Genomic DNA, 24454 nt, shown 5'->3' with positions numbered 1-24454 from the left:
CATCTAGATGGTAGCGGGGTGAACAGGCCGTGGCTCGGGTGGCTGAAGTCCTTGATGATCTTCTTGGCCTTCCTGTGACACTGGGTGCTGTAGATGTCCTGGAGGGCAGGCAGTGTGCCCCTGGTGAATCATTGCGCTGACCGCACCACCCTCTGGAGAGCCCTACAGTTGCGGACGGTCCAATTACCGTACCAGGCGGTGATACAGCCCGACAGCATGCTCTCAATGGTGCATCTTTAGAAGTTTGTGAGGGTCTTCAACAGTTTGTCACTCATCTTTTCACTGGACTTAAGCCAAGGAAAGCATTGCAGTGGCATTTGATTGTGATGCTCAAGTTGTTCAAATTCTACCTCTTCCCAGCAATTGTAAAACATACTGTACTACTAGTTGTCATGCGAGAGGAGGTGTGGCTGATTAAGAGAACAGGGTTGGTGGAGGGGTGAAGAAGGTATCAAATGGCAGCTACTGTATAAATCAGTAGGGAACTCAACAAGACAGAGAAGACAGGTAATTTCTTCAAGGATATTTTGTGTTTTGAGAAGCTTATTTGCGACATGTTCTGCTTTGTTGGTAGGCTTGTGTGTATATATATATATATGCTGACCTAATGCTTGTTTATATGTTTGCCTGATTCTTAATTCATATTTAACTAACTTTTAGCCTATGCTGTAAGCATTCTGCACTTTTGCATTTCTAAGTGGTAAAAGAAACAAGTTGATGCAGCTGTTTTAAGAGACAGAGGTTATGGTTAATCTGATGTATGCATGCTGTTAACTTTTATTAGAACATAGTCAGAGCTTCTGCCAAACCCAACATAGCTGCACAAAACAGCTACACACATCCAAGTGTTTGAAATCAAGAGGTCAGGATTGGGGTCTGGGAAACAAACATACCAGTATGGTAAATGGGGTGGCCCTATCAGGAAAACATCCCGTTGACAGTGTGGTGGTATTAAAAAGAGAACGTTTCTCAGGCTTTACATCCTGTCCTGTTCTTACAGTGGACCATAGAAGCAGTGACACCATGAAGTTCCAGGCTCTGTTCTTTCTCCTTCTCCTGGCATGCATGTACCTCAGCATGGCTCAAGGTAGGCACAATTACATTTACTGTACTGTACATTCTATAGACGAATTATTCTGAAGCTTATGTTCCCTGTAATTGGTGTAACAGTTAAAACCTATTGTTTGTCCTGATTTGTTCTTGTAATGAAGGTATTGTTGAAAAATCAACTTTACTTATAGCCACTCCACATTCTGTACACTAATAACTTGTTGCAGATAGAGTGGTAAGCTCTCATAATGGAGAGCATTATCCTGCACAAAGTCAGTTATTTCAAAATAATGTTTTTTTTTTTTTTTACAAGCTTCAACTGATCCATACTTTGTCCAGAAGAGAAAGATCTGTCGGCTCCAAATATTTTTTTTACCAGACAATTTTACACAGACTGATGTTTGTCTCTGTGATCCGCTCCTTTCAAAACATTGTCTCAAATCACCTGGCACTAGATTTCACAACCATTTCAATAGTTATATACATGGCTTATGCTGCACTTACAGGCAGTTCTCATATTCGCTTTATTAGAAATTGTGAATATGAATAGTCCTGGTGATATGTCTTCTCTTGCACACAATACATACACAATACACGCAATACATTTACTCAAAAAAACATTCTTAGAAAATGATCACACTGTACTATTTCGCAACTTCAACTGCACATTTCAAACCATGTGTAACTGAAATGTCAGTCAGTGGAGGCGGCTGAGGAGAGGACAACTCATTGGAATAGCTGGAATGGAGCAAATGGAATGGCATCAAACCATGTGTTTGATGTATTTGATACCATTCCACTCATTCCGCACCAGCCACTACCACGAGCCCGTCCTCCCCAATTAAAGTGCCACCAACCTCCTGTGATGTTAGTACATTATAATTTATTACATTGAAATGTAAGCACAAAAGGAGTATAATAGTAACCATTTCCTTTCCCCCTGGTTGTTGTCAGGCTCTTATGGGAACTGCTGTCTGAAGCACGTTGCTGGCCTGAAGAAGAACACCAAGAGGAACGTGATGAGCTACAGGATACAGGAAACAGATGGCGACTGCAACATCAAGGCTGTTGTGTGAGTGTGTTAGAACACCTCCTCATCTTCTGTCACTAAGTCCTCACTCCCCAAAGAACAACAAAGCTACACAGTCAGTTAATCATTGAGACACTGGTAAGGTAGAACAAATCCTCCAGTTGCCTGCAATGGATGCCAAGAAGGCTTTTTGACAGAGACATTTTGTATTTTTCTACATATTCTGATTTCCTTTTTTTCTCCTCGTAGAATGTGAATATAAAAAACAATACTGAGTCTGAGTGTCTAACGGAAAACAAACACTTTTTATCCCACCACGTGTCTCATATCTGTAGGTTCATGCTGAAGAAACAGAAGACTGTTTGTGCCAATCCCAGCCAGAAGTGGGTACAGAATCTGATGACTGTTGTTGATAAGCAGCAAAGCAACTAGGTACAACTCTCACTCTTAACTAATCATTTTAGAAATGTTTCTGCGTTTGACAAGTTTACACTATCTAATTATGGCTTTTTTGTATCAATAGCTTCCTGAGAAAAGAGAATGAGGGGATGTAGTTGAGCTGCTGCTTCGTTGGAGAGTCTTTTAACCAGTGTATGCCAATTTCCATATGTCAAGTGAAATGTGTGGGCAAATATATGACATATCATCCTGTAAGTAGAATGTGAGCTTCATCATTATATTACTCATTATATTACAGTTTGGCTTAATGAGTTTATATCACATGCTTCTGTGAGAATACCTGAGGTTCCAATGTTAAGGTGGCAATCCAGTAGCATAGCAAGACAACTATACTGTATTACTGTATTCACTGTTAGCATTAGATGACTAACCATGAATGGTGCCTGCTAGTAATGAGCCACTTGGCAGCTTAGCATTATTGTGTGTGTGCTGTGCTGCCTCTGCCTATACGTAGACTACATGCTGCCTATAGGGCCCCTGACCACTAAACTTTTATATAAAGCTACAATTTCTATTTTGATTTCAATCACTACTATGTCAAAACATTATTTGTATAAGTTCACATTTGTAATAAAAATGTAATAAAGTACAAAATGTTGATACATCTCAGAAATATCAATGCATATGTCAATAGGAAATACATAAAACTAACTAAGAATATATATTAATAGAAAGACATATTTTCATGATGTCCATATTAACCATCTTCCCCACAGTTGTCTTCATATTCATCCTTTTTAATTGTATGATTCCAAGGACAGATCATTACACTCTATACATTAACTCTTTATACTGCACACGTTTCATTTGAAAAAAAAAGCTTTCACTCCTCTCATTGCCTTCAGCATTTACCGACACAGAACTTCAGCTCTCTGAAGCTTATCACTTGTAATGCCACATTTCTACCTGAAATGTGATACAGTATGATGGGCAGAGAATCAATCACAGTTTATACATGTTCATTCTTGCTACAGTTAAGGCAAGTGTAATGCCCCAGGATAAATCTCTCTTTGTATCACATCCTGTCCCTGCCCTCAGTGGAGTGTGACAGGGAGGCTCCAATATGCTGCAGAGGACAAGGTTCCCATGAGAAGATCTCTGAGACTACACAATGAGATATAAATCCAACCCTGTCTAATTGGTTTGCCTCTGTTTCTTTCCAAGGACACACACAGTATCTCTTTCATCGCTACTAGTGGCCTATTCCTCTTATTAATGTTGATTTAACACTATTGCTATACAGCCACTGAACTACTACAATGAAATTACACTCAAAGATGTTCTATCAGGGTTCAAGAGTAATGTATTCAATCAATCTCAGACATCTGAATGGCTGCTTCTGAACTATAAGCCACATACCCAACTTCCAGTGAACAAGGCATACAACTGTCAATACAACTGTCAATACAATGCAATATGAAGAACATGGACTGTGATCAATGTTCCAGAACACTGACTTCTTTGTATTTTCCAGGAGCACTGTGAGACTATAAACTATCTATAAACTTGTTTTTGGCCCATACCTCATATTTCTCAACAGTCTCACTTGAGAGGAAGAGAATAACAAGTGATTAATCTGAAAGTATGCTGTTGCAATGCCAAAAGGAAACAGGTCAACATTTGAATTTGAGCAGACATTCACTAGTGACTCAGTACTCAGTTCATAGAAGTTTGTTTTTCTTTATTTCAAAGATGCATGGTTGGAATGAAATACTAAGAAAATTATCATTTGTTTACCTTTATTTAACTAGACAAGTCAGTTAAGAACAAATTCTTATTTTCAATGACAGGGGCAGAATGACAGATTTGTACCTTGGGGATTTGAACTTGCAACCTTTCGGTTACTAGTCCAACGCTCTAACCACTAGGCTACCCTGCCCCCATCTATGTGTAAGCACAGAGAGAATTAGCTTCTTATTACATTCTTGCTGAAATTATTATCCACTCAACATGTTTTTGCAGATACCGAACTCTCATTCCAATCAGAAATCTTGAGGTAAAGCTGAAATGAATTGGGTAATTGTGAAATGAAGTGTGAACAGTAGACACACAAGTTCCACAAACCTTCAGCACAGGCTTTCAACACTTCATTATGATATTCAGCGGAGGGAACTGTTCAACTGTAGAAGGAATCATGTGTCATTCATTGAAAGACAATACATTAAAGTAGCAACCACACACAACAACCTTCGGCATCACCTCAGGTTATTGACTCAGCTAAGACATAAAGCTACCCAGAACCACAACAAACAGACCATTCCAAACATCACACTGGATAATGGATGTGATTAGTTACCCCTTATCACCAAAATGCTCCATTCAGAAACATGATTTATTATTGTCCTTTCATTTGAAAGAATTAGCCTGCACCCTCGAAGACAAAAGGAAAAGCAATGTTTCAGACTTATTTAGCAATAGCCTAAAAAAAAGTATACATTCAAAGTGATTAAGTCAGGACTCCACTTAGGCACCAGCTTGGAGATAATTTGATAGTTTGTCTCTCCATCATTTTGTACTCACATGCTTGTCTTAAAACCTCTACAGGATCGGTGGGTCCCCCGCGTGACGGTTGAGCTAACTAGGCTAATGTGATTAGCGTGAGGTTGTAAGTAACAAGAACACTTCCCACGACATAGACATATCTGATATTGGCAGAAAGCTTAAATTCTTGTTAATCTAACTGCACTGTCCAATTTACAGTAGCTGTTACAGTGAAATAATAGCATGCTATTGTTTGAGAAGAGTGCACAGTTATGAACTTGAAAATGTATTAATTAACCAATTAGGTACATTTGGGCAGTCTTGGTACAACATTTTGAAAAGAAATGCAATGGTTCATTGCATCAGTATAAAACTTTGCGCATACACTGCTGCCATCTAGTGGCCAGAATCTCAATTATGCCTGGGCTGGAATAATACATTATGGCCTTTATCTTGCATTTCAAAGTTGATGGTACAAAAAATACAAAAAAAACGTTTTTTTCTTTGAATTATCTTTTACCAGATCTAATGTGTTATATTCTCCTACATTAATTTAACATTTCCACAAACTTCAAAGTATTTCCTTTCAAATGGTATCAAGAATATGCATATCCTTGCTTCAGGTCCTGAGCTACAAGCAGTTACATTTGGGTATGTAATTTTAGGCAAAACATTTTTTTTAAAGGGGCGGATCCTTATTAACAAAGGCATGACTGGGGTTCATCTCATTATTGCAAAATATATTGCCCTGCCAGACTGCCAATCAATGGAGAGGAACAGAACAGGTACATGTACAAACTGTAAGAAACTGGCACACAATAATGAGAGATAAGGAAAAGTGCTGACACTTTTATCACTGCTTGGATCATAGAGGTGGTAATAGCTTCAGGGGAAATGTATGTTGAGTAAGATGGGAGGGCAGTTAGAAAAACTGCTAATGTTTATACAATCCAACCGTCCTGATTTTTATGAGTGACCTCATAAGAACCTGCAAAACCTCTAAAAAGGCTTTGGAAGTTTTATACTTTCATAGTATTTTTCATAGTATCTATTTTCTGTAAGATGTTGAGGTTCTGTGATGTCCATGATGTAAAAAATGAACAAATATGTGCTTCAAGTACACAGATGACATTCAAATGCTACTCATAAGATTTCCACTCAGGGGATACTCACAATGTAAACTTGTCAGTCTTCCCTAAAGGCCTTTCCACTGTTACTAGCACCAGGGATGCCCCCTGAACTCACAAGAGGTGATCGATTATTATCATTTTTTTAATGAATTTGTCTTGATGTGTATGTTTTATTTATTTTGTATTATTTAAATGGCATAGCAATACACAATGCAATATTTTTTTTTTTACTCAAGTCAGGCTCATATTCAAATGACATTTCTTTTGAGCATTAATGGGCACATCCAATGGCAAATAATATTTATTAACATTTTATAAATACTTTAGTGATATACTTAATCCACATAAAGTATATCAGTAAAGCATTTATAAAATGATTGTACATAAATATCTACATCAGCAATGTGTAACTGCAGTTTAATTACATTATATCATAATAAAGATGTTCATCTTCAGACAAAACATTGCACTTCCAAGCCACTGAATAGCCAAAATAAAGATCTGTGCACAAAACATCTATGTTTTACAAATTTTACAATGTACTTGTCAATAGAGCATCTTATTTACAATATATTTACCTAAAGATTATATTCGTTATATTTACATTAATGTTGAAGGCATACAAGTGTTTGAGGATAAACCTAAGTATTGTAATTCAAATATCAGGGCATTGGCCAGTGCTTCGTGCTCGACTCCCTTACAATTAATATCTGAACAAAGCACTTTTCCTGTATCACAGCTAAGACAAATTAGCCATGTCCTTCCACGAGCACAACCCCGGTTATATTTTGACGAAGCACAGGACTAAGTAGGCTTGGAAGATGCTGATGCTGATAGCATTATTAATCCTTTGTCTCTCGCTGTAAGCCAATTGTACAAAACATAGACCTATTGAGTGATGTAACGTCACAACAAGCTGAAGTCAATTACTGTAGCCTTGTTAGTACATAAAGCTTCAATATAATTAATGTACTTTACAGTACAACCCTGAAATCTTAACCTTTTCACCATTGTATCTTTCTGTCACAGATTTCTTAGGAGTACTGAAATGTAATGATTAATAGGAGCACAAGATGGTGCTATTTATCTATCCATCATCTGTACTGCGATGAATAAGCGACAACAGATCCGTGAGTGTAGTGTGTGTATGTGGTGTGTGCGTGTGTGTCTGTGCCTGTGTGTCTGTGCGTGTGTGTCTGTGCGTGTGTATGTGTGTGTGCGTTTGTGGTGTCTGTGTGTGCGTGCGTGTGTGTTTGTCTTGTGATTCTCTTCTGGTGGAGCCTGGCTATACAGGAGGCCAGACTCTGTAGCATTATTTCTCAACCTCCATGGAGGTCCATGGAGCAGCACTGGTTCCTGAGATGATGCTGACAGGTCCCTCAGATAGTTCATAGTTATGGGAGAACTTCACTTCTCAAGTGTTCAATTTCAATATAAGTGGCCCACCAAAATTGTTTGTTTTAATCCAAAGAGAAGATCCATAATTTTCCAGTCCCTGGTTCAAAAACTGTTGCAAAATCCCTGGTCTATAGGATAACACAGACACTGGTAGGGTTGTGCTTGTCCATAACAGCAGTGGTCGTCCTGCCGTTCTTACTGCCAAAGTCCTCAGGGTAAAGGGCTGCGTATCCCACCGCCTCCACAGACCTCCTCTTCTGGACGCGGTGGAGGAGGATACGGTACGTCCCCGTCAGGGGGCTGCGATTGTCTGTATAGGTGTTGTTCTGCAGGTGGACTCCCTTGATGCCCAGATCCGACAGGGCCGACTTCACCTCCTGCTCCTCCACACACAGGGCCTGGGAAGTCTCAGCCAGGTGAAAGGGTGTTTGGGGCAGGGGGGCGTACGCCCGAGGGTACTCAATGCTCTTCAGCCACGTGCTGGTCATTATCAGGGAGATGGAGTCACGGTCGGCGGGCAAGGACCTCAGCATGCCCTTTATGGCCAGTTGGCAGGGGTTGGGTACATAGTCAGGGAAGGCGTAGGCTCCCTGCATGATACAGCGCTTCAAACGACCAAGGTTGTCGGCGTGGAAAGGCATGGTGGCGGTGACCATGAAGTAGAGCAGGATTCCCAAGGCCCAGATGTCCACGTAACGACCCACGTAGCCTTTGTCTTTGAAGAGCTCTGGAGCGGCGTAGGGTGGGGAGCCACAGAACGTGGTGAGGACTTCAGATGGAGCACTCACGATACTGAAGCCAAGGTCTCCCACCTTGATGCAGTAGCTGGTGGTGTAGAAGATGTTCTCTGCTTTCAGGTCTCGGTGGACGATGTTGTTGTCATGCTGAAATTATAACAAAAAGGGGTAGGGTGGGGGTACGTTAGTTGGATGTTGTTACAAAATGACGATGTGCTCTCTGAATCAATCAAGCAAGAATAGCCTACAATAATTGGATACATTCTGCCAAATCCTGGCCATAGACAATGCATGATTTATGCAAAAGTTATGCATCCAATCCTCAAGTTAGGAAGCTGCCTTAATCACAGAGTCGAATTGACATCTGTGCCCGTCTACTGTTCAATGCTTTGACTGGCTATAGCTCACCATGTGTTTGATGGCAGAGATAATCTGGGCAAAGATGAGCTTGGTCTCCAGGTCAGACAGACGCCCCCGGTTGGTGATACGTGAGTAGAGGTCTCCTCCACTACCGTACTCCATCACCAGGTACAGGCGCTTGGTGGTCTCAATCACCTCATAGAGACGAACAATGTTAGGGTGGGACAGCTTCTCCATACAGCTGATCTCTGTGGCAAACAGGGACTGAGACTTCTTGTCCAGCCGAAGCTTATCCAAAATCTTGATTGCGACCCTCTCTGAGGGAGGGAGTGAGAGAGAGAAAGACACAGAGAGAGAAGGGGGGAGAGGGAGAAATCAATACAGAAATGATAAGAGAGCAGGAAGGGTGATGAGACATGGCAACTGGTGTAATTTAATTTGAAGTTTCACCAAATTATATAACGTCCAGTGAAACATGTGCCTGAGAGGAGAATGTGAGGGTAAATGAAGACCTCTCCTTTTCCCCACCCCCCATCTCGCCATCTCTCCTGTGTTATTTCCCTGCAGGGATCTCTAACTGCCCGCTACAGAAATTAAACAGAGCTGTATAAAACATGAATTCACCACAGGGGGTGAGGGGGAATCTGAGGCGATCAGGAGGTGCTTAGTTCAGGTGACCACCCCTTGTCTTCTGGCATCAGTATTCACCCTGTTATAATACCCCCCTGGAGACAGAGTCTGTGTGGCAGGCAGGGGAGGCTAGAGACAGGGTCAGCTCAGAGGGAACCAGTCAGTAGGAATGTGTTAGAGAGCTATATCTTCATACTGCCAGGTCCCAACCATTGAGTAGGAACTGTAATGTCCATTTTGTTACATTTTCCAAAGTGGCATCAGCTGGTGTACTGAATGGAACATATGATTATATCATTGGAGACGAGGTACAGTGTATTGCTCAACTCTCACTCTGGTTACTGTACCAGTCAGGCTTGACTAGATTAATGAATTAACCAATTAATAATTTTAACTAACTACTGAAAAGATGACAAACAAATAAATCCCTCCTTACCTTTAGTCAGAGCATGGATACCCAATCTAACGTGGGAGAAGTTCCCACACCCTATTTCCCCCCTGAGCTCGTAGAAGGAGATCCTCCGGCCCAGTATGAGGTCGTTGACTACCCTCTGGTCATGGTTCATGTCATAAAGCACCCTCTCAAACGGTGTCTGCCTCATCCTCTGTTCTGGGGTCAGTTCTGGTATAATAGGACGGGTTGAAAGGACTTTGGGTGTTTTGTCCAATGGCGTTACACTCGTCTCACTTGGCTTGGCTTTCTTATCTTCCTTGTCCTTGCGTTTCGGCCATGCTAGTCTGGATTTGAGTCCTAAAAGACACAAAGAAAAAAAATGAATTACAGGTGAGATTTTAATTTGTGTGAGGTTCCCTGTGTTCAATGGCAGGGATTCCGATTTGGGACTATTGGGGGTAGATGTTCTCTGGCCTCTCCAGTTAGCTCTATTCACATAAAATAACATCACACAACTTCTTAAATATTCTACTGCTCCCTTCTATCATGCATTGATACAAATGACTTACCCGTCTTTCTTATTCCTGTTAGCTCCTATTGGATCAAATGGATCATTGAGCATTGATACAAAGGATCATCGATTCAAACTGTTACATATTATAACTCTCTCTATCTGGCATTCTTTGTTAGAGGCTTGGGGCACGGCTCTGCTGATGCTCTGACTGGCCTTAAGGATTCATAATAGCCGTCAATATGTCTTTTAGGTCATCGTTACAAAAGGTGATTTAATTGCAGACGTGGAGCTCCACCATTACCTCTGGGTAAATGTGCAGTCTGCAGGACAGTCATAATGAGATTGGCTCACACTAATCTCCATGCAGGAGACTCCTGTTGACTTGAACGGAATGTCCGGCCAGCTAAATAATCATCTTAACAGCTTTAAGTGACATTGACTATTCTTACTAGTGCATATTGGAGACAGCGACACTAGGAAATAGCACAGCAGTATTGACTCTAAGAACTCCCTATGGTCAAATACATGGATCTGTTTAGTTTTTTATCCCAGCGAAACAAATAATTCAGTCCCTCAGATACAGTAAATCAATCAATAATGAACGATTTACAAATCGAAAGGAAAACGACATAAAGAGCAATGCATTTAACAATGGAAATAAGTCCCAGACTTTATTGTGTTATCCTCAAGGATTTTACTCATGTGCATGTACGGCTTTTTCCAAGTTTTATGTGTGCTTATTTTTTTAAAATGGTCGTATTAATAAACTAAACTAAACTGTCTAGTAAGAGGAGAAAAGGCAGTGATTGGCATGTGTGCATACTGCTGATTACAATATATGGCACATCAAGCACTATCCCCTAAATGATATGTGGCCTTGTACTTGAACTGAAGATCATCAGCTCGAAGCATAAAAGGAGGTGGGGATTGACCTTACACACAGCATCACTACATTATTTATTTTGTGGGCACAGATAAGGTCAGGTTGGGTCATGGAGATATATGACTGTGAGGTCAGCACCAACATCTATAATAAATAGTTGGTAGGATTAGCCAATGGGGCCTGGGTCTAATAAGGTCAGAGCAGAGGATCTCATTTTGGGCCTGGGCAGGCCATTATAGTGTTATACAGTATCTTATGTACAGTATAACTGTATTGTGCATTCCTACACTGCTTTGAGAAATAAACTGAATCAAAAGTAATAATTGGGCATTGAAGCACTTTTTTTAACAATGTTTAATCCATGATATCCCAAGACATTGCTCTTGTAAAGAGTATGAATACGTGAATTAAATGTAAAAATAGGATGGGACTGAATCCCATGGTTCTGTAATGTAGCGTACGGTATGAACCAATGTAGCCTTCAAACAATAGACTGGAAAATACTATTAAAGTCATGACGGCCCAAGACAACAGGTGCATCAGGCTTTTTTATTTTTATTTAACCTTTATTTAACTAGGCAAGTCAGGCTTAAAGGAAATGTTCACCCAAATTACTAAATTACATATTGGTTTCCTTACCCTGTAATCAGTCTATGGACAAGGTATGACACCAATCCATGCTTTGGATTTAACTTCCCTGTCACAAATCCCATTCACAATCAATTTCATATACTTTCGGATTATTTGGACATGATGAGCGAACAATGCTGATATTGGTAGGCCACCATGAAAAGGAAACAAAACCAAAACATGGATTGCTGTCATACCTTGTCTATAGAATGCTTACAGGGTAAGGAAACCAATGTGTCATTTTGTTATTTAGGTGAACTATCCCTTTATGAGCACAGAACCATTTTAAAAGTGATAAGGGTATATATACTTATACATTTAGCTTTAGCTCATCTCTATATACTTGTCATCTCAATCTGGTTTATATTTAATGGATGCTGACACATCAAAGATGTTGCTCTGCCCTTTGGAAACAGTCCCAATGCAGGTCAGGATTAGACAGAGCTCAGTTTAGGAGGTTAGTTCTGTTCTGAAAATACAACTGAAAATGCAATAGATAACACTCAGTATAGGGAGAGCACAAGATGTTGAAAATACTTATTTTTGGTTTAAAAGACGTTGAAAAGACATCTTTCAACCAATTTTTCTCACTGGTACAGTAGTGCACTCTCTTGCTGTGCTACAAGAAGCTATCTGGTTAAACTGTTACACAACACAATGATCAGTTACAACTGGATTGGTTCCCCTGAACTTTGTGATAATATATTCTGATGCAATACAATTCCTTATAATTTCTCTGTAACCTGTAATGTTTTTAAACATACACTAATATTAAATGCATGCCATTCTTTTTGCCTTGCTGTTGCCTTATACAGTACATTGATTCAGAAATGAATGTAATAACAGCAGTTCCCAGGTAAAAAGCAATGAGGTTTGCACAGAATTCCAATTTAAAACCACCATTTGGATTCATTTGTTTGATTCTATTCTACTATTGCAGTTACATACAGCATTTCATAATGCCCTATAGAAATGGCAACTCATATTGTTATGGGGCACAATAAATGACTGCTTTTGTCTTATTGATCTGATAGAACATGTTATGTATTTTATCTAAATTTGTTGGGACCAAATTAAAGGCCTAAATAAGTAGACTACATGCAATTAGACTATATGTCAACCCATATTGGCGTAATGAACACATCTGCATCTAAAATAAACAACAGCAAAAAAGTTATTTATATGCACTTTATATGCTCTTTCGCATATAACTAACTACTCACAAAATAATAGTTTTAAGTGTTACCTGGTAGTTGCGGATCCCTCATCCTTCAAGTCCAGCAGTAGAGATTATAGTGTGTGTGACTGGAGTGGCTCACCATCACTAAACCTCAGGGCATCACCCTGCCAATCCTATTATCACCGTGTATTAATATCCATTAGAGACTGATATAGACAAGGCAGCACTAAATCTCTGGACACGCAGCTGGAGCACTTTTCTATATCACGTGAATATAATGTAACGATAAACATTGCACATTTTATTGAAAGGTAGGCCAATCAAATTCAATATTTATGACAGGTCTATCTACAAACAATTAATACTTGCTCACATTTCTACAGCAATAGAGAAGGCAATTGAATGTAACAGATATGATAAAGTTCTTAATTAGTGTCATGATCTGTCATGATTTCTTTTCAGCATCGTGGGCGTTCTGTAGTCAATGTTTCACAACGTTTAGGAGCGCTGAGGAGTTGTGAACAATTGTTTGGCTTCCGTTCGAGACAATCGTCGCCTCATGAAGTCGGCAATTTCTTCAATCAGACACAAGGAATAGTTGGCGGGAATGAAAGGGGAGGGACATTCGAATGTGTGATTCTCGAATTCGAACCCATTTTCTACGCTAGGAAAGTAGCACATGCTAGCTCCGAACTGTATGTGGCTACAAGAGAATGGCGGAAAATGTTGCACTCTCTGTCGCCCCCTTGGGACCCACAGAGTCGGACCCAGAGCGATGTGAAGGCGAGGAAGAGGTACGGGGGAACGAGGCTGGAGAGAACAAACAAACTGGGCCTGTTGCAGGAGCTACCCAGAACCGTCTCGCGAAGTTACCGCTATCCCGCATCAAGGCATTGATGAAAGCCGACCCAGACGTGTCCCTCGCCAGTCAAGAGTCTGTGTTTATCATAGCTAAAGCCACAGTAAGTTAAAACTATTACGTGGGGTAGCTACCAGTATGATAGTTTGTTTTCATATTTGGTAGCCTACAGTCAACATGGACTAATGCCATGTAACTAGCTAGCCAGCTGATTTATGGTCCTTGTTGTAGTTAGTTAATTGAGTACCACAGGATGTCATAATACCCATAAAACCTAGAGGTCAAACAGGGAAATGGTTCCTATCGTTTTTCCGTTTTTCATTTTTCCCATAGGGGATTTTGGAAACAATTAAAATAAGGGCTGTGTTTCGTGTAGGCTTACCCTGGCGCGACGTTTTCATAGCTGCGTAAATCTCTCCTAACAAATATTTGTATGTATTTACCCTTCCAAAAATAAAATGCTAATTGGTGATCATAAGGAACTACAAATGCGATGTTGATCTGGACAAGACTGCCAAATTGAGGTAAAACTAAGATTCTCTGGATTAACTATATAATCTTAGCTAGATGTAGTAGTGAATAGATATGCTACATTTCTTTAAATAGACAATTCTTTTTTTTATTGACACAATACCTGTTAGCAAAGGGATCAGTTAGCGATGACGTGGTGGCGCTTGCAGGGATTTGTAGTTTTGCATGATGTCTATTTTGATGCTAATTAGCAGTTTTGAATCTGAGCGTAAATAGAGCCGAATATATTGATAAGTCACCTTGTCCGAGAGAGATTTAAATGGTTATCAAAATGTCACGCCAGGGTAAGCCTACATCAAATTTTAATGGTCACATACACGTATTTAGCAGTTATTGTTGCGGGTGTAGCGAAATGCTTCTTTGTATGTAGTTCCAACAGTGTAGTAGTATCTAACAATTCACAACAATACACACATCTAAAAGGAAAATAATGGAATTAAGAAATAAATAAATATTAGGGAGAGCAATGTCGGATTGGCATTGACTAGAATACAGTATATACATATTAAATTAGTAAAACTGTATGTAAACATTATTCAAGTGACCAGTGAATCCATGTCTATGTACTTAGTGCACAGCCTCTAAGGTGCAGGGTTGAGTAACTGGATGGTAGCCGGCTAGTGACAGTGATTAAGTTCAGTGCAGGATACTGGGTGGAGGCCTGCTAGTGATGGCTATTTAACAGTCTGATGGCCTTGAGATAGAAGCTGTTTTTAAGTCTCTCAGTCCCAGTTTTGATGCACCTTTACTAACCTCTCTTTCTGGATGATAGCAGGGTGAACAGGCCATGGCTCAGGTGGTTGATGTCCTTGATCTTTTTGGCCTTCCTGTGACATCGGGTGCTGTAGGTGTCCTGGACGGCAGGCAGTGTGCCCCTGGTGATGTGTTGGGCAGACCTCACCATCATCTGGAGAGCCCAGCGGTTTCAGGCTGTGTAGCTGCCGTACCAGGCAGTTCTACAGCCTGACAGGATGCGCTCAATGTGTGAAAGTTTGTGAGGGTCTAAGGGACCTAGCCAAATTTCTTCAGCCTCTTGAGGTTGAAGAGGCGCTGTTGCGCCTTCTTCACTACACTGTCTGTGTGGGTGGACCATTTGATTGTCATTGACGTGTAAGCCGAGGAACTTGAAGCTTTTCACCTTCTTTACTGTGGTCCCATGGATGGGAGCGTGCTCCCTCTGCAGTCTCCTGAATCCACCATCAGCTCCTTTGTTTTGTTGAGGGAGAGGTAATTTTTCTGGCACCGCTCCGCCAGGGCCTTCACCTCCCCCCTGTAGGCTGTCTCATCGTTGTTGGTAATCAGGTCTACTACTGTTGTCGTCTGCAAACTTGACGATTGAATTGGAGGCGTGCATGGCCACATAGTCATGGGTGAACAGAGAGTACAGGAGGGGGCTGAGCATGCACCCTTGTGGGGCCCCTATGTTGAGGATCAGCGCAGTAGAGGTGTTGTTTCCTACCTTCACCACCTGGGGGTGGCCCGTCGAAGTCCAGGACCCAGTTGCACAGGGCGGTGTTCAGACCCAGGGTTCTGAGCTTAATGATGAGCTTGGAAGGTACTATGGTGTTGAAGGCTGAGCTGTAGTCAATGAACAGTATTCTTACATAGACATTCCTCTTAGGGCAGTGTTCAGTGCGATGTCTATTGCATGGTCTGGATCTATTGGGACGGTATGCAAATTCAAGGGGTGCTTTGGGGACCTTTAACAGAATGTGACTGGCAGAACGGGTCAAGTATCTGGAGGATGAGAGCTGCAGTAGATATCTCAGATAGGGGGGAGTGAGGCCTAAGAGGGTTTTATAAATAAGCATTAACCAGTGGGTCTTGCGATGGGTATACAGAGATTACTTTTCCTGTAGTCCATGATCAGCTCCTTTGTCTTGCTCACGTTGAGGGAGAGGTTGTTTTCCTGGCACAACACTGCCAGGTCTCTGACCTCCTCCCTATAGGCTGTCTCATCGTTGTTGGTGATCAGGCCAACCATTGTTGTGTCATCAGCAAACTTAATGATGGTGTTGGAGTCGTGCTTGGCCACACAGTCGTGGGTGTTCAAGGAGTACAGGAGGGGACTAAGCACACACCCCTTAGGGGCCCCCGTTTTGAGGGTCAGCGTGGAAGATGTTGCCTACCCCTACCACCTGGGGGTGACCCATCAGGAAGTCCAGGATCCAGTTGCAGAGGGAGGTGTTTAGTCCCAGGGTCCTTAGCTTAGTGGTGAGCTTTATGGGCACTATGGTCTTGAACACTGAGCTGTAGTCAATGAACAGCATTCTCACGCAGGTGTTCTTTTTGTCCAGGTGGGAAAGGGCCGTGTGGAGTGCGATTGAGATTGCGTCCTCTGTGGATCTGTTGAGGCGGTATGCAAATTGGAGTGGTCTAGGGTTTCCGGGATGATGGTGTTGAGGTGAGCCATGACCAGCCTTTCAAAGTCCTTCATGGTTACCGACGTGAGTGCTACGGGGCGGTAGTCATTTTGGCAGGTTACCTTCGCTTTCTTGGGCACATGGACTATGTTGGTCTGCTTAAAACATGTAGGTATTACAGACTCGGATAGGGAGAGGATGAAAATGTCAGCGAAGATACTTGCCAGTTGGTCCGCGCATGCACGGAGTACATGTCCTGGTAATCTGTCTGGCCCGCGGCCTTGTGAATGTTGACCTGTTTAAAGGTCTTGGTCGCATCGGCTACGGAGAGCGTGATCACACAGTCGTCTGAAACAGCTGGTGCTCTCATGCATGCTTCAGTGTTGCTTGCCTCAAAGCAAGCATAAAAGGTATTTAGCTTGTCTGGCAGGCTTGCGTCACTGAGCAGCTCGCGGCCGGGTTTCCCTTTGTAGTCTGTAATAGTTTGCAAGCCCTGCCTCATCCGACGAGCGTCAGAGCCTGTGTAGTACGATTTGATCTTAGTCCTGTATTGATGCTTTGCCTGTTTGATGGTTCGTCAGAGGGCATAGCGGGATTTTTTTTATAAGAATCCGGATTAGTGTCCGACTCTTTGAAAGCGGCAGCTCTAGCCTTTAACTTGGGCGGATGTTGCCTGTCATCCATGGCTTCTGGTTGGGATAGGTACGTACGGTCACTGTGGGGGGGGGACGTCGATGCACTTATTGATGAAGCCAGTGACTGAGGTGGTATACTCCTCAATACCATTGGATGACTCCCAGAACATATTCCAGTCAGTGCTAGCAAAAAAGTCCTGTAGTGTAGCATCCGTGTCATCTGACCACTTCTGTATTGAGCGAGACACTGGTACTTCCTGCTTTAGTTTTTGCTCCTAAGCAGGAATCGGGAGGATAGAATTATGGTCAGATTTGCCAAATGGAGGGCGAGGGAGAGCTTTGTATGCATCTCTGTGTGTGTGGAGTAAAGGTGGTCTAGAATTATTCTCCCCTCTGGTTGCACATGTGACATGCTGATGGAAATGACGTAAAACAGATTTAAGTTTCCCTGCATTAAAGTCCCCGGCCAATAGGAGCGCCGCTTCTGGATGAGCATTTTCTTGTTTGCTTATGGCCTTATACAGCTCGTTGAGTGCAGTCTTAGTGCCAGCATCGGTTTGAGGTGGTAAATAGACAGCTATGAATAATATAGATGAAAACTCTCGGTAGAAGTGTGGTCTACAGCTTATCATGAGATACTCTACCTCAAGCTAGCAATACCTCGAGACTTCCTTAATACTAGACGTTGTTCACACCTCCCAATTCTCACAAGGCACCCTGATCTCCACACCCTGTATTTCTGTAAATGCATTATTTCCTCCAACTTGGCCCAATTCACATTTCCAATTGCCCATCCTGACATACCAAGCTAGAACGGGCCCTACGTCTCAACCAATAGCCAAGCAATTATTTAGCAACTTCCAGAGAGGGTCAGGCTCCTTGGGCTTTGCGGTGGCTACTCTGGTTTGGGTGTCCTCGGCAGGACGCTGTCTCTGTAAACAAGTGGTCACACATTGTTCTGGGTTCCACTGCGCAAGAGGGGGTTCGTGGAGTTTTATGAACATCAAGGCAGACGCACAGTGACTTGAGTTCTAATTGGCCAAAGTGGTCAAGCCTCCTACGGGTCTCTGCAGTACACACACACAGCCTATAGTTAATAATTCTAGCCACTGTCAGAGATAACAGGGAAGAAACCACCATTTACCTCTAGGCTGCTATACATATTTATTTGGTTTGTCATTATTCTATCATTTTTCATGGAATTTTAGTGGTAATTAAATATCATTTGATTTAGAAATCATAAGAATGAATTTTCCAGAAATAGTTTTACCTGCTCCATGTATTCTAAAATTGAAAAGTGAGGGAGCGCCGCTCCTTTGCGCTCCGGCAGCACTACATCCCTGGATGTTACTCACTCTATACTAAACTTCAGTTCATGTCTTCCAGGAACTCTTTGTTGAGATGATTGCCAAAGATGCCCTGGTGTATGCCCAGCATGGAAAGAGGAAAACTTTGCAGAGGAAAGATTTAGGTTAGTAATGTCAAGTGGACATGTAGACCAAACATTGATCCTATATACTATATGCTTATTGCTTAGTGTAATGGTTACCAACCCCTGGTTCTGGAGAGCCACAGGGTTTGCAGACTTTAGTTCCATCCCAGTACTAAACACGTATTAGGCCTATACCTGATTCAACTGATCGAGGTCTTAGTGTTGAGGTAGAACAAAAGCCTGCACACCAACTCCCACCAACAGTAAACACTTTCATTGTAGGGCACACACACCTCATTCATTTCATTGAGGGCTTGATGATTCGTTGACAAGAGGAATCAGGTGTTTGTCTGGGGCTACAGCAAAAGTGTGTATTTGAGTTGGTGTGCAGGCTTTTGTTCTACCTCACCACTAAGACCTTGGTAAGTTGAATCAGGTATAGGCCTAACACTACAGGACCAGGATTGGTGGCCACTTATGCTAGACCAGGGGTAGGCAACCATAGACCCTACTCCAGGAACAGGGTTGCCTACCCCTGGGCTAGCCTTTGACTAGTTGTTCCTAACTATTGTTTTTTTTGTTTTGTTTCCACTAACAGACAATGCAATCGAGGCCATAGATGAGTTTGCTTTTCTGGAAGGTAAGTTCTCTTCCATTCTCTTCCAAGCATGCTTCTTTACTAAACCTCTACCATGTTTTTATCCTCATCAGATTGCTAATAGATTTTTTGTAATTGGATGATCCTGCTGTGATGCATTAGCCTGATTCATTGGCTATACTGAATCGGTAATGAATCAAATAAAAGTTTATGGGTCGCGTACACATATTTGCAGGTGTTATAGCAGGTGCAGCAAAATACTTATGCTACTAGCTCCAACAGTGCAGTAGAATATCTTGCAAATACAAATAATCAAATCAAGAAATAACAATCCAAAGTATATATATATATATATATATATTACATTACACTGAGTGTACAAAACATTTGGAACACCTTAATATTGAGTTGCACCCCCTTTTGCCCTCAGAACAAACTCAATTCGTCAGGGCATGGACTCTACAAGGTGTCGAAAGCATTCCAAAGGGATGCTGGCCCATGTTGACTCCAATGCTTCCCACAGTTGTCAAGTTGGCTGGATGTCATTGGGTGGTGAACCATTCTTGATACACACGGGAAGCTGTTGAGTGTGAAAAACCCAGCAGCGTTGCCGTTCTTGAAGCACTCAAACCAGTGTGCCTGGCACCTAATCCCATACCCTGTTCAAAGGCACTTAAATCTTTTGTCTTGCCCATTCACAATCTGAATGGCACACATACACTATCCATGTCTCAAGGCTAAAAAAAATCCTTCTTTAACCGGTCTCCTCCTCTTCAAGGGATCACCTGGTCAGTCTTTGTCATGGAAAGAGCATGTGTTCCTAATGTTTTGTACATGGTGTGATAGACACACACACACACAGTATCTATCACACTGTGAACAAAACATTAGGAATGCCTTCCTGATATTGTGTTACATTATGGGGTATTGTGTGTAGATGGGTGAGAAAAGAACAATTAAATAAATAGTTCTTGCATAGTTTGGAGCGATGCTTTGGGTCATTGTCCTGCTGCAAAATCGGAATCCCTACAAATCAGCTGGGCTAGACAATCTGGACCCTCTCTTTCTAAAATTCTGCCGAAATGGTTGCAACCCCTATTACTAGCCTGTTCAACCTCTTTCGTATCATCTGAGATCCCCAAAGATTGGAAAGCTGCCGCGGTCATCCCCCTCTTTAAAGGGGGAGACTCTAGACCCAAACTGTTATAGACCTATATCCATCCTGCCCTGCCTTTCTAAAATCTTCAAAAGCCAAGTTAACAAACAGATCACCGACCATTTCGAATCCCACCGTACCTTCTCCACTATGCAATCTGGTTTCCGAGCTGGTCATGGGTGCACCTCAGCCACGCTCAAGGTCCTAAACGATATCATAACCGCCATCGATAAAAGACAGTACTGTGCAGCCGGACATGGCCATGGCTTTCGACTCTGTCAATTACTGCATTCTTATCGGCAGACTCAATAGCCTTGGTTTCTCAAATGACTGCCTCGCCTGGATTACCAACTACTTCTCAGAGTTCAGTGTGTCAAATAGGAGGGCCTGTTGACCGGACCTCTGGCAGTCTCTATGGGGGTGCCACAGGGTTCAATTCTCGGGCCGACTCTTTTCTCTGTATATATCAATGATGTCGATCTTGCTGCTGGTGATTCTCTGATCCACCTCTACCAGACGACACCACATCTGGCCCTTTGGACACTGTGTTAACAAATCTTCAAACGAGCTTCAATGCCATACAACACTCCTTCCGTGGCCTCCAACTGCTTTTAAATGCTAGTAAAACTAAATGCATGCTCTTCAACCGATTTCTGCCCGCAACCGCCTGCCCGACTAGCATCACTACTCTGGACGGTTCTGCCTTAGAATATGTGGACAACTACAATACCTAGGTGTCTGGTGAGATTGTAAACTCTCCTTCCAGACTCACATTAAGCATCTCCAATCCAAAATTAAATCTAGAATCAGCTTCCTATTTTGCAACAAAGCCTCCTTCACTCATGCTGCCAAACATACCCTCGTAAAACTGACTATCCTACCGATCCTTGACTTCGGCGATGTCATTTACAAAATAGCCTCCAACACTCTACTCAGCAAATTGGATGCAGTCTATCACAGTGCCATCTGTTTTGTCACCAAAGCCCCATACACTACCCACCACTGCGACCTGTATGCTCTCGTTGGCTGGCCCTCGCTACATATTCGTCGCCAAACCCACTGGATCCAGGTCATCTATAATAAGTCTTTGCTAGGTAAAGCCCCGCCTTATCTGAGCTCACTGGTCACCATAACAACACCCACCCGTAGCACACGCTCCCGCAGGTATATCTCACTGGTCATCCCCAAAGCCAACACCTCTTTGGCCGCCTTTCCTTTCAGTTCTCTGCTGCCAATGACTGTAACGAATTGCAAAAATCACTGAAGCTGGAGACCTATATCTCCCTCACTAACTTTAAGCATCAGCTGTCAGAGCAGCTTACCGATGGCTGTGTACAGGTACAGTACATTTGTAAATAGTACACCCAACTACCTCATATACCCCATATTGTTATTTATCTTTTTGCTCTTTTGCACTCCAGTATCTCTACTTGCACATCATTATCTGCACATCTATCACTCCGGTGTTAATGCTAAATTGTAATTATTTCGCCTCTATGGCCTATTTATTGCCTTACCTCCCTAATCTTCTACATTTGCACACACTGTACATAGATTTTTATATTGTGTTATTGACTGTGCGTTTGTTTGTGTAACTCTGTTGTTTTTGTCGCTTTGCTTTATCTTGGCCAGGTCGCAGTTGTAAATGAGAACTTGTTCTCAACTGGCCCACCTCGTTAAATAAAGGTGACAGAAAATAAAAATAAATAAAGTAGGAGGAAATTGGCTCCAATTAAGTGCCGTCCACAGGGTATGGCATGGCGTTGCAAAATGTAGTAATAGCCTTCCTTCTTCAGGATCCCATTTACACTGTACAAATCTCCCACTTTACCACCACCAACGCACCCCCAGACCATCACATTGCCTCCACCGTGCTTGACAGATGGCGTCAAGCACTCCTCCAGCATCTTTTCATTTTTTCTGCATCTCACGAATGTTCTTCTTTGTGATCCGAACACCTCAAACTTAGATTTGTCTGTCCATAACACTTTTTTCCAATCTTCCTCTTTCCAGTGTCTGTGTTCTTTTGCCCATCTTAATCTTTTCTTTTTATTGGCCAGTCTGAGATTTGTCTTTTTCTTTACAACTCTGCCTAGAAGGCCAGCATCCCGGAGTTGCCTCTTCGCTGTTGATGTTGAGACTGGTATTTTGTGGGTACTATTTAATGAAGCTGCCAGTTGAGGACTTGTGAGGCATCTGTTTCTCAAACTAGACACTCTAATGTACTTGTCCTCTTGCTCAGTTGTTCACCGGGGCCGCCCACTCCTCTTTTTTTATTCTGGTTAGAGACAGTTTGCGCTGTTCTGTGAAGGGAGTAGTACACAGCATTGTACGAGATCTTCAGTTTCTTGGTAATTTCTCGCATGGAATAGCCTTCATTTCTCAGATCAAGAATAGACTGATGAGTTTCAGAAGAAAGTTCTTTGTTTCTGTCCGTTTTGAGCCTGTAATCGAACCCACAAATGCTGATGCTCCAGATACGCAACTAGTCTAAAGAAGGCCAGTTTTATTGTATCTTTAATCAGGACAACAGTTTTCAGCTGTGTGAACGTAATTGCAAATGGGTTTTCTAATGATCAATTAGCATTTTAAAATGATAAACTTGGATTAGCTAACACAACGTGCCATTGGAACACAGGAGTGATGGTTGTGGATAATGGGCCTCCGTACGCCTATGTAGATATTCCATTAAAAATCAGCCGTTTCCAGCTACAATAGTCATTTACAACATGAACAATGTCTACACTATATTTCTGATCAATTTGATGTTATTTTAATGGTAAAAAAAAATGCTTTTCTTTAAAAAACAAGGACATTTCTAAGTGACCCCAAACTTTTCAACGGTAGTATATATTAATAATAGATTTGAATAGTATGGTTGACTATTTTGTTTTTCTATGTTCTCTTTAAAGGTACTCTAGATGTCTAGACACTCTCAGAAGAAAGCAAGCAGTTCAAAGATCAGAGGCATTTGGAAACCAGACTGACCTGTCTTGCTTTTGAAGTGACATCACTGAGTTGGTAAATACATATTTGAGAAGGTTTTGGTACTGGTTGCAAGGAGTTCCCTTCCTGAACATGTACAGTATATACTGACATCATTGATGATCCTCCTTCAATTAGTCTTGTATGCAAGGAATCAGACTTTTTTTTTTGTAAATAATGTGTGTTGAAATAAATCATACAAATGTTTGTAAATCTAATAATTGTCGTTTTTAATCAAGAAAGCTTTATTGGGAACTGTCATTTTCTTCTCCAAAAGAAATACATCCATCTTCATTTAGTGTTCCGTAGTGTCCAGCTGTTTAGGCAACAACTACACTGTGCCAGTTTCCAATGTGAGGAAAATATAGACTTAACATTTTAATAAAATGGAAAGTACGAGACATCAAATTCTATCCAGCCAAAATCATTTAAAACCTCTAGCAGACACAATGCTTTACAGGGGGTCTAGCAAATGACCAGGTCTATATTTTGCGGACTAAGGGGTAAGACGTTGGGCATTTCCTTTCCTAATATCTATTACTCTGTCTGCAGGTTCCAAGCTTAGAGACTATATTTACGTATCATACCATTATATCCTGTTTGTTTTGCTGTTTCTATAAACTATCGGGCCAGAGGGAGGGACTTGAGCTGCAGGACAGGTCCATAATCAAAAAAGCATAATATGAGCTTTTCTGAAGATTACGATGGCTCACGCCAGGACAGACACACATGCCGGGGAAAGTGGCTGTGCTGGTGGTCTGGAGCTATGGCAAATGAAATGTATCTGGAGGAAATCAAGGCTGGACAAAAAATACCCAACATCCTTGTGCATTCCTGAATAGATTCTGCTTTAGTGTATCAACAGAATAGTGGGTTGGATGCAGTTTAGCCCACCTGCAGAACAATATATTTCATTCCCAAATTATTTCTAATGAACAATTACACACTTCATTAAACATATATCAAATCTGATGGATGTAACTCATCCCATGGTTACTTTTCAGTATTTCTGAGAAATG

General features: G+C 41.7%; 3 protein-coding genes across 4 annotated transcripts; 2 read left to right on the top strand and 1 right to left on the bottom strand.

Moving 5' to 3' along the window:
- The first annotated feature begins 413 nt into the window (after positions 1-413).
- Positions 414-3148, top strand: ccl25b (chemokine (C-C motif) ligand 25b). Of its 2 annotated transcripts, none has more exons than XM_029695977.1 (5): positions 414-507; positions 1001-1087; positions 2005-2122; positions 2416-2512; positions 2604-3148. In XM_029695977.1, exons 2-4 carry the CDS (start codon positions 1024-1026, stop codon positions 2510-2512), a joined length of 279 nt encoding a protein of 92 aa, XP_029551837.1. In that variant the 5' UTR covers positions 414-507; positions 1001-1023; the 3' UTR covers positions 2604-3148. The 2 variants fall into 2 exon arrangements, with proteins under 2 accessions (XP_029551837.1, XP_029551836.1); XM_029695976.1 differs by having other exon boundaries at positions 503-570.
- A 4317-nt stretch (positions 3149-7465) lies between these two features.
- LOC115151759 (serine/threonine-protein kinase NIM1) lies at positions 7466-13334 on the bottom strand. Its single transcript, XM_029695973.1, has 5 exons — positions 13250-13334; positions 12943-13049; positions 9712-10026; positions 8694-8962; positions 7466-8432 (listed from the first exon to the last, which is right to left on the bottom strand). The coding sequence occupies exons 2-5, from the start codon at positions 12962-12964 to the stop codon at positions 7677-7679; spliced, it is 1362 nt and encodes a 453-aa protein (XP_029551833.1). The 5' UTR covers positions 12965-13049; positions 13250-13334; the 3' UTR covers positions 7466-7676.
- Positions 13335-13378: 44 nt separating this feature from the next.
- On the top strand, positions 13379-23653 carry pole4 (polymerase (DNA-directed), epsilon 4, accessory subunit). Its single transcript, XM_029695974.1, has 4 exons — positions 13379-13838; positions 18651-18735; positions 19295-19336; positions 23363-23653. Exons 1-4 carry the CDS (start codon positions 13590-13592, stop codon positions 23377-23379), a joined length of 393 nt encoding a protein of 130 aa, XP_029551834.1. The 5' UTR covers positions 13379-13589; the 3' UTR covers positions 23380-23653.
- The last annotated feature ends 801 nt before the right edge of the window (positions 23654-24454 follow it).

Source organism: Salmo trutta, chromosome 17, assembly GCF_901001165.1.
Source record: "Salmo trutta chromosome 17, fSalTru1.1, whole genome shotgun sequence".
Lineage (NCBI taxonomy): Eukaryota > Metazoa > Chordata > Actinopteri > Salmoniformes > Salmonidae > Salmo > Salmo trutta.
Note: the sequence above shows the minus strand (reverse complement) of the source record. Positions and strands in the feature narration are given on the sequence as shown.

Coding starts and splice junctions, on each gene's coding strand:
- ccl25b (XM_029695976.1), top strand. Junction 1,088..2,004: donor GTACCTCAGCATGGCTCAAG/GTAGGCACAATT, acceptor GGTTGTTGTCAG/GCTCTTATGGGAACTGCTGT. Junction 2,123..2,415: donor TGCAACATCAAGGCTGTTGT/GTGAGTGTGTTA, acceptor TCATATCTGTAG/GTTCATGCTGAAGAAACAGA.
- LOC115151759 (XM_029695973.1), bottom strand. CDS start 12,964: ATGAGGGATCCGCAACTACCAG. Junction 10,027..12,942: donor GAGGGATCCGCAACTACCAG/GTAACACTTAAA, acceptor TGTGTCTTTTAG/GACTCAAATCCAGACTAGCA. Junction 8,963..9,711: donor TATCCATGCTCTGACTAAAG/GTAAGGAGGGAT, acceptor TCCCTCCCTCAG/AGAGGGTCGCAATCAAGATT.
- pole4 (XM_029695974.1), top strand. CDS start 13,590: ATGGCGGAAAATGTTGCACTCTCTGTCGCCCCCTTGGGACCCACAGAG. Junction 13,839..18,650: donor TTATCATAGCTAAAGCCACA/GTAAGTTAAAAC, acceptor CATGTCTTCCAG/GAACTCTTTGTTGAGATGAT. Junction 18,736..19,294: donor TTTGCAGAGGAAAGATTTAG/GTTAGTAATGTC, acceptor TTCCACTAACAG/ACAATGCAATCGAGGCCATA.